At 50.2% G+C, this 9,890-nt stretch overlaps 1 protein-coding gene across 1 annotated transcript; it reads right to left on the minus strand.

Moving 5' to 3' along the window:
* Positions 1-338: 338 nt before the first annotated feature.
* On the minus strand, positions 339-9,650 carry TRIM45 (tripartite motif containing 45). The gene is made up of 6 exons (XM_024764788.1): positions 8,555-9,650; positions 6,173-6,906; positions 4,821-4,950; positions 3,876-3,990; positions 1,486-1,612; positions 339-604 (listed from the first exon to the last, which is right to left on the minus strand). Exons 1-6 carry the CDS (start codon positions 9,040-9,042, stop codon positions 456-458), a joined length of 1,743 nt encoding a protein of 580 aa, XP_024620556.1. The 5' UTR covers positions 9,043-9,650; the 3' UTR covers positions 339-455.
* Between the last annotated feature and the right edge of the window lie 240 nt (positions 9,651-9,890).

Below are 9,890 nucleotides of genomic sequence, written 5' to 3' on the forward strand. Positions count from 1 at the left end.
CATTATACTCCTCCTATAAAGCCAGCTTTGATTAACAACTGCTAGTTTCAAAGATCTGTCTGCTTTTGAAGATGAACTAAGATAGACACTGTATGATTCTCGAATCTATTTTAGCCATTTTGTACAGTCGCTCTCCTACTGGACTACAGTATATATGTTTTAAAAGGACACTAATGAGGGGCACCATCTGGTATTAACTTTAACCAGACAGCTGACTGCCTCCCCTCCCCCAGAGACCTTAGGCCACGAAGAAGAGAAACGTAGCGTGGTCTCTGGTGCTCGACCACCTGGACGTACAATCAGTGAGTAACTCACAAAAAGGTACTTGGACTCGAGGGTATAACATAAGGCACTTTGTTTTTAATTCCATCAGTTTCTTCAGAATTAAGGTCAGGGGTTCTCTGGTGATCTGAAGCCTTGCTGGCCGCAGCTATGACCACAGACCCAGGAAGCCGTCAGAGGGCCACCGTCCTCAGTACACTCCTCGCTGCGCTCTGCCCACCTGCCCATGCGCATTCTGACTTCTCAGTAAACTTCCCACAGCACGACCAGTGGGGGCGCCCCGGGTGGCCTTTGTGTCCGTGGCCACAGCCTAGGTACCCACCTGCATGGTTCAAAGAGGAGAGAGGAGAACCACCATTAGAGGAAAGTCCAGCAGTTATCACGGAAATTAATGCTCCTGGCGACATTCAGACTCATGGACGTGAAAACGTCTAATAAAAACCCGGAGAGAGGAACAAGCTATTCGGTGCCTCTGTAGTCAGGAGAACTCCCAAGACTGATGACAGCAAATCAATTAAGGTTAGCTGAAGTTCTAAGAAGAGTGTTATTTTAACACTGCTAACTCAAGGAGAAGAACTGGTTTGGATTTTAACTGTAACATAATCTAGATGAAAGGGAAGTGCAGAGTGGTGGAAATAAACAAAATAGATCCTGAAGTGTTTATATGAAAGTTTACAAGAGCCTATCTTAAGGCCCACCATTGGAGTATGGATACCACAGAATACTGAAAATAATTAGATCTCTTGCCTGAGCTGACCCTCTTGCCCATCCACCCTGCCCCCAAGAAAAGAGCCAGACCTGGTTCAGTTAATTTATTCATCTGTTCTCCCATCCCTGCCTTGTTTGGAATTTCTCTAAGGTTTTAAAAGGAACGGAGCGGGCTTACATCTCTGACACTGCTCAGGCTGTTGGAAAGGGTACAGGCTGAGATGGAGCATTCTAGGGGAAGCACAGGGCTCCTAGGATTAATGAACTGTATCAAAACTAAAAAACTCAGAACTGCGCAGCTTGCTATTTCAGTTTCCAGAACAAGAAGCTTTAAATGAAACTTTTAGAACTGTGATATAGGCACAGACTGCATTTCTAGAAACAAAGCCTAAGTCTGAACACCCCGAAGCTGGTCGCTGTGGTAGTTGATCCCGCCGCCGGGAGACAGCAGCAGAGGGAGAGCGAGGGCTTTCAGGAGCGACTGGTTCTCCTTACCCGGCATGGTGCCTCCACATGCGCAGCGAGCAGTCTTCTGGCCTCCGCTGGAGCAGAACGTGCAGCAGTGAAACACGCCTGGGTGTGAGCGGTGCCGTTTCCTCACGGTCACAGTGAACGGTGAGCCCTTCAATGTTCAGACCAAGAGCAAAGAACAGCACCTTGTGAGTCAACAGGGGTGTGCTGAGCATCACACATACTAAACGGAGTGTAAGTCGCAGGGCCTGTCCCTGGAGAGACGAGGACAGCAGGAGGGAAACAGCGACTGGGGGACGGCAACCAGCTGGGCGCTGAGCTGGACGGGGCCAGATACAAATGCAGTGAGAGGGGGAGTCAAGGAATCCGTGCTGCTCTCCCAGCATGCATACCACCTGATGCACTAGGAAACCCAACTGTGCTTTCACGTCACTGACCTTGGTCTCTATCTCCTCCATTTCTGAGCAAGCTTGGGTAACTATAGAGCACACAACCACAAGGTGAGGACATCTGTGGTCCTTTCTCCAGTGTCTCGGCCACACACACCCTCCCCTCACACACTGAGCCAGCTCCTCTCCTTCCATCCCTCCATCCCCTTTACTCTGGGTTGGTGAAGATAGATGGAAGGGAGGAAGGTTAAAAGCCTGTGGTTAATAATTCTCAGATCGGGCTTCCCTGGTGGCACAGTGGTTGGGAGTCCGCCTGCTGATGCAGGGGACGCGGGTTTGTGCCCCGGTCTGGGAGGATCCCACGTGCCGTGGAGCGGCTGGGCCCGTGAGCCATGGCTGTTGGGCCTGCGCGTCCAGAGTCTGTGCTCCGCAATAGGAGAGGCCACGGCAGTGAGAGGCCCGCATATTGCAAAAATAAAATAAAATAAAATAAAAATCTCAGATTAGAAACTCTCCTGCCTCTTTTCCTTCAAGGATAACTTCCATTCTCCAATTTCTACCCTGTGTTAAACAGTAAATATTTAATAACTGTTGTTACGTGCCTATCCCTGCATGAGAACCACACGTTCTGCAAAAGCACAAAGCAGAGAGCCTGGCACCTTAGAAGCCTTTCAAATGTTAAATCTCTCTTCCTTTAAAGAGTTTACAATCTATCTTAAAAACAACCTGGAGTTCAAAGCTATGGGTTCAAATTATGATTTTGCCACACAGGTACTGTGTATTGTGGCAAGTTGGTTTTCTCGGTCCAGTTGGATGATGATCCTTATGCCTCAGTGATTTGGAGGAAAAGTGAAATAATGTTTGTAAAAACACCTAACCCGGGCTTCCCTGGTGGCGCAGCGGTTGGGAGTCCACCCGCCAATGCAGGGGACACGGGTTCGAGCCCTGGTCCGGGAGGATCTCACATGCCGCGCAGCGGCTGGGCCCATGTGCCGCAACTACTGAGTCCGTGCACCACAACTACTGAGCCTGCGCGCCACGGCTATCAAAGCCCGTGTGCCTAGAGCCCATGCTCTGCAATGGGAGAAGCCACTGCGATAAGAGGCCCGCGTACCACAATGAGGGGTAGCCCCCACTCACCACAACTAGAGAAAGACCGTGCGGAGCAATGAGGACCCAATGCAGCCAAAATAAATAGATTAAATAAATTTACAAATAAACAATTAATAAATTAAAAAAAAAAAAACACCTAACCCGTCTGACATCCTATCATTAGGCAAGCAGCAAGTGGCTATTGAATATGAGTCTTCCTAGGGCACAGACCACAAGCCTAACACATCGTGACGCTCTATGGTGCTTTATTGTCCTTGTCAGTGTTGATTGCTGGTTGGGGGAAACCTCTGACAGCTCGAATGTCAGCAGAGATTCTGCTGGACGTGTTGAGTATTACCCAATTTTTAAAAATTCATAATCTCTACACCAGAAAGTGTTACATGTATCTGTGGAGGTAACAGACAAGCATATACATATAAACAGAGTAGAGAATTATCTGGGCAGGTGGTTAAGCAGAGAGATGGCCAGTCAAGAAGAGAGGGCATAACTCTCCCAATGGTGTTCCAGTAAGTCCATGTCTGGCCATAGTCTGAAAAAGCTGGAATATCCTGAGCTAGATTATATCGCTCGAACGTGTGTACGCTTGTCCGCTGGTAGATTGGCCCCTCTGATCAAGGCAGCTTTCCCAAATTAAGAGTTCCAACAAACTGGGAGAATGATAAAATACAAGCACAACTGCCGGGAGGTAAAGTAGGGATAGAGAGTTCTTAATCGTCACCAGCATCCTCTCGTAAGAATAAGAGCTGCAAAATCTGGGCCATTTCTAAAGTGAGATGAAATAAAGAAGAGAATCCTGTTCAAGGCCTCTATACAGCTGATCCTGTGAGAAATGTCTCCACATCCTAAGATGACAAAACCCAGGGGGGCCAGGGTGAAAGGAGGTCAGGGAAGCACAGGTAAGGTCTCACTCACCTGCACGTGTTGTTCCTTGACACAGACGAACACAGTATAGATGCCAGGTTCCTTGGGGGAGTAGGAAACGTAGTATGTCCCATCCTTGTTATCGTGGACCATCGTTTTGACTGGACTGGATGGAGGTGAGAGTTCAAAAATATCACTCATTCTCACAAGCCTGCTTCAGTTGCCCACTATTTTAGGATGTAAACTCTACACCAGCGGTCCCCAACCTTTCTGGCACCAGGGACTGGTTTCGTGGAAGACAATTTTTCCACGGATGGGGGGATGGTTCGGGCGGTAATGCGAGCGATGGGGAGCAGCAGATGAAGTTTCGCTTGCTCACCCGCCGCTCACCTCCTGCTGTGCGGCCCGGTTCCTAACCGGGCTGCAGACCCCTGCTCTACACCATAAATCCAGTATTAATTTTAAATGTCCCCCAAGCAGGGTGTATCTTCTACTTGTCTCGGAAATTAATTTTACAACAGAAGGTAAGCAACATAAATGCTGATTTAATCTGATGTTCTGACGAATTCCTTGAAAGCATCACTGTGTTCTCTCCCCTCAGCTTCTGTTGTACCCTCCTGCCCTTCGTCCTCCCTCCTCCCTCCTCTAATTCCAGAGACGTATAACTTTGCTCCCAGAACAGTTTAGTGGCAAAGTGAGGCTGAATTTTGAGAAGGGCGCCATTCAGTCTAACACGGAATATTTTTCAGTCTATTTGAAGCTTGGGATGAAGACAGTCTGAGGGGCAGATCAGACCTTTGGGAGAGAATTGAATACAGGCCTAAAACCCACACAAGGAAACACATCTGGTCCACTTGGTCCTGTTGCACTTTTCAATGGCATCATGGGGAGGTAGGCTGGAACTACTGCAGTTACAGCCCCACTACTGCAAAGGACCTCGGGTTTCCAGTCGCATCACCGCTCATTACCTGTGACGCCTGAGTGTATAATACAAACCTGTCTTTCTTATCTTTAGGGACTACTGCGACTTGAATGTTCTCTCCTCCCCTGCCCATGCTCTCTCCTGCTGCATCCTTACAAACGACGGTGAAAGAGGCGGTCTGTTTCTCGCGGGCTCTGTGGAGATCTGCGGAAGAAAAACACTCCATCCTCACCTCAAAGGCCAACTGCTGTGACTGTATCCCCAGATCAAACACCATCTTGCCTTTTCTCTTTAGAACAAAAGGTTGTGTTTCCAGTTTCCTCCCTTTCTTTTCTCCCAGGCATACCTCTTGGGAGTTGCTCCCGGTGAGCCTGCTTCTGTCTCAGCCAGCAGCTGCTCTTGGATCATATAGGATCCTGGACCTTAATTTCAGCCTTAAGGAAGCTTTGAAAATACTCAGGTTTGATGTATGTATTCAGAGAAAAAAAACCTCTGGACACCGTGAGAGAGGCTGGTAACCCCAAACTACCCTCTCTGAGCTGCAGCTCCTGCTGGAAGAGGCAGGGGGTACAGGGTGACCACCTGGGACTCTTCATGCTGTGAAGTCCTCCACAGCGTGGTAGCTGTGCCAGGGTGTTGGGGGCATATTCAATAGCTACAGCCTCTGGTCCGGAAGTCAGATGAAACAGGCTTCTTAACCTGGGGTTCGTGAACTACTATGAGGCCTTATGAAGGGTCTAAGAATCTCCTGAAATTGTATGCCCAAATTAATGGGTGTTTCTTGGGGAGAGATCATTCTCAAAGGGATCTGTGACCCCCGAACAGGTAAGAATTCCTGTGCCAGTTAGGATGACTCTACAGTAGAGTCTTCCTGTGAGGACTGATCTGTGAAATACATGTTTGATCAATGTGGTCAAAAGAAATTGTTTTTCCCCTCTACTGACTGAAATGCCTACCGTTTTCCTTCAAATGCCAACATGTGGCTTACATGAACCAAAAAGGGCATAGAAGAAAGCAAACCATAATCCTGTCATCCTCACTCCTCAGAAACTCTCTTCAGAACTTGGTCCAAGCCATCCTCTCTGAACAGGCAGGATTCTGCCCTGCCCTGAGGTCTATGCTGTTATCTCCTATGGGCACTGCCTCTGTCCTGTTATCTGAGAGAAACAGCATGATCCTTGAGTTCCTTGGTAGTTACTACTTTTCTCCACTGGAAAAGGGTCAAGCTTCACCCCTGTAGGGATCTTAACTGTACCCTGACCAGAACAAATCAGAAAGAAAAGGACAAGGGTGGGGTGACCATCCATCGGATCCATATGTCTCTCTCCCTAGCTAAATGAAGGCCATGGCTGAAAATTAGCCACATGTCTTTAACACCATGTCCTGTCCACTGTCCTCTCAATGCCAGTGGGAAATGCCTTCCTACCTTCCCCTTGAAGGACACATTTGGCTGGATCGACCTCTTTGGTATTGATGGCCCCATAAACTTCATAGCCACGGCACAGGCCCGCTTTCTCCTTAGGAGAGAAGGTGATCTTCTCGTTCACTCCAGGACGGGCACTGTATGCCACTTTGTTCAACTTTGTGAGCCGTTCCATGACCACCCCTTTGGTGATGAGGATCTCCAGGTCGGAGCCACTGGTCAGCAAGTGCTCGGTGAACTCCACTCCGGTCCGCATGTCTGCCAGCAGCTGCTCCAGCTGTGCCTTCTGCAGCTGCAGGGAGTTCTCCTTCTGGATCCGGATGGCTTCCAGCTGCTTCAGCAGCTTGTCCCGATGCTCCTCGATGGCCTTGATGTAGCCCTCGGAGAAGCCGCGGACGTCGGCGGCCACGGCCTCCACCCGTTCCTGCAGGGCGCGGTTGGTCCCTTTGATCTGTGCCAGCGCCTTCTCCAGGGCCTCCACGTGGGGCTGGGTGCCTTTGAGGAGCTCCCGCACGGAGTCCCCGTGCTTGTGGACAACGTTGCTGGCGAGGTCGCAGGGGTGCTCCCGGTGCCCCCCCACCATGCATTCCCTGCACACGGGCTGGTCGCAGAGCTCACAGAACAGCCTCAGCTCCTCCGCAGGGTGAGCGGGACACAGAATGGGTTTCCCAATCTGGCTGTAGCCTTTCAAGTCTTTCAGGTCCACCATGGTGTGGTAAGTCGTCTTCTTCTGCCGCCTAGGGTCAAACAGAGTCAGGGACGGGAAATGAGGGGACAACTCTACTTGGGAAACAGTCCGGCAGTTTTAAGAGCACGGGCTCTGAAGTCCAGCAAATCTGGGTTCGGTTCCTCATTCTAACCTCTTACTAACCACGTGACCCTCTAGGATTCCAGTTCCTCTTCCGTACCGTGGGGATAATACCTACCTGAAAGGGCTGTTGTATAGGATTAAATGACAGTAGGCTAGGGCTCTCTGACTGGGCACCTGACTTTGCCAGAGGTTCCAATGCTAAGGCTACATCCTGGAACTTTCCCCAAAGAATTAATTTGTCAAGTTTAGGCAAGACCCTCAGCCTACTCCTGCAGCAAGCTAGAGGGGAGAGCACAGTGGAGACCCAGCAGCAAGAGACCAGACCTGTGCCAGATGGCACAGCAATAAGCCTCAGGCAATTAAAAAGCAGCTAGCTGGCCACGACGGTCTCCCTCAGCTTCCACCTAACACTCTGGTAAAGCATTTCCTTTGACTAGCGCCTACATCACCCAAAGCAGCAAGCTAGAATCTTCAACAAGAGTCATCAACATTATTAGAGAGAGTGGTCAGTGGTCAGTAAAATCAAACCTCTAATTCCCCTTTTCTGTAGCCCTCTAGAGATTCAGGGAAATCCCTAGAAACCATGGTAACTGTTCAGATTTTCCCCGTTAGCATTATAGCAACATCAAGCTTACATGCCTATTCCGGCACCAGAAGAGTGGTTGTAGACAAAATAGGGCCAGCTGTTTAGCAGGCAGCAAAGTAGTCAAAATACAAGTTAAAAATAGAAAGACCGAAGACTACTAACTTGTTCTGTTGGTGAGGCCAAGAAAACACATGGAAGGCAGAACTTAAAAACCACGGTAGGCTAATCCTAAAACCTTGGCCATCTTACACTGTGATGTTCTGGAATGGGGGAAGGGGGTCTGAAGGGGACAAAGTGAGTTATGTGACAAACTGTTCACCACACACCCTAAAAGACATAATCTGCACCCCAATACGCACCTACCAGCCCACCTCACCAAGTTCCAGAGTAACACTAGGGTACAAGGCAAAGGCTGAGGTTGTGCCCCACTAACCAGCACCTTATACTGGGAAGGCAGCAGAAATTAGTAGCGAGAGCATAGAAGGCAGTCAGAAGATCTGGATTTTAAATTCAGTTCTGTTAGACACTACTTACCAGCTATGGGACCTTGGCAAATCACATGCTACTGAGCTTCAGTTTCCTCAAATAATAAATAGGGATGAAAACATTGCCTGCTTTTCTATGAGTTGCAAGGATCCAATGAGATCGAGGGCAGGGGCTTTGTCATTATACTCATTCACTTTCTCTAGCACCCAGTACAATTATTCACTATACAAATGATTGATGATCCAAGGAAAGGGTAAATGTGCTTTGTAAACTGAAAAGGACTCTGCAAACCTTTGATGCTATAATTATCATGGGTATTATATAAAGGCTGCAGGAGTTAACTACTGTTCTGGAATATCTGGAATCACACTGTATATTGCTCTCTGACCTTCCATGGAATTCAAGCTTTCTTTGCCATCTGCTCACCAAGGTTATTTCTCTGTCTTGACACCTCTTTGTACTCCGTTCTTAAGCCACACCAGGTGGGGTATCCCATCTTTACCTATGAGCCTGGCAGCAGAAGTGGCAGAGATTGGCTTTGCAGGTCTGACACCTCTTCTCCACTTCCCTGTCGCTGCACAGGTCACACACCAGGCCCTGGCCTTCCCCACGCAGACTCTCCAGCATCACATCATTCATGGCCAGGTGGTCTATGGTTAAAGCCTTCACTCCACCCATGGGCAGGTCCACCTGAGCATCACATACCGGACAGAGGATGCCAATTTGCGGCTGCAGAGTGCGTGGCTTGAGTTCCTGGAATACTGACCCCTCAGAGCTTGTGTCAGAGTCTCCCCCTCGGATGTCCACTACTGAGAAGGGTTCCAGCTGCTCCAGACAGGTGGTGCAAACTGTGTGCAAACAAGGCAAGAGCCTGGGGGCTTTGAAAAGCCCCATGCACAAAGGGCAGCGAGTCTTGCCTGAGTTTCCAGGTGTGGTCCCACTGGGGAGTTTGCCCACGAAGCCCAGCAGCGGCTTCCTTTTTTCTGCCATATTCCCTACGTTTGTGCTCAGTATCAGAAAAGGCTCTGGGCACTTCTATAATGAAGTAGTATGTGATTAGGCCCACCCAAAGTGAAAGTTTCCAAAACTTGAACGGAGGCCACGGGGACTCTCCCTTTGGCAAATCAAAGGGCAAAAAGGAAGAAAAGGATTCCTCAAAGGAACCACCCACAGATCTCAGCAAGGCCCCCTCCTTTGCAAGGCATCCCATACCAGACACGCCCACGCCCTCCTCTGTCTCCCCAAGTCCTCCTCCCCGGAAGCGCTTACAGATTTAGGTCTCCAGCTAGTCCTGCTGTCGAGAACCCCTGCACCTCCATCACCCTCCACTACCAGCCCCCTCCCACCGCCCGCCCCACTAGTCCCGCGCCCGACACACGACAAGTGCCACCCCCGCCCCCGCGTGATGAGGTAGGGGCGCCTCCCACTCCTTCCCTCGACTGGGCCCTCCGCGGAAGGCACGCGGCGGACGAGGGACCTACGAGACCCCACCGGCTCCTCGGTTGCCACCGCCTCCCCACCCTTAGGTCCAAGTTGCCCGACGACCCTGGCCCCTCCTCGCACCAATCCCAGCCCGGGGCTACTCAGGCGAGCCCAATCACCGTCCGAGAGGGGCGGCCCTTGCCGCTGCAGGCCCCGCCACGCTCCAGAGTAACACCATCTGCATCCAATAAGCTTTGGAAATTGCACATCTTCGCCTGTCCTCTCCGGGGAGGGGCGGGATCAAACTAAGGGCGGGAGGCGGGGCGGCCTGAGGGCTTGGGGCTCGGAGGAGAAAAAGAGTAAAGCTGGGAGTGAGCGGCATAGTATAGCCATAGTCACCATTTCACGGCGACTGT

This window comes from Neophocaena asiaeorientalis, unplaced genomic scaffold (assembly GCF_003031525.2).
Source record: "Neophocaena asiaeorientalis asiaeorientalis breed wild unplaced genomic scaffold, Neophocaena_asiaeorientalis_V1.1 scaffold62, whole genome shotgun sequence".
NCBI lineage: Eukaryota > Metazoa > Chordata > Mammalia > Artiodactyla > Phocoenidae > Neophocaena > Neophocaena asiaeorientalis.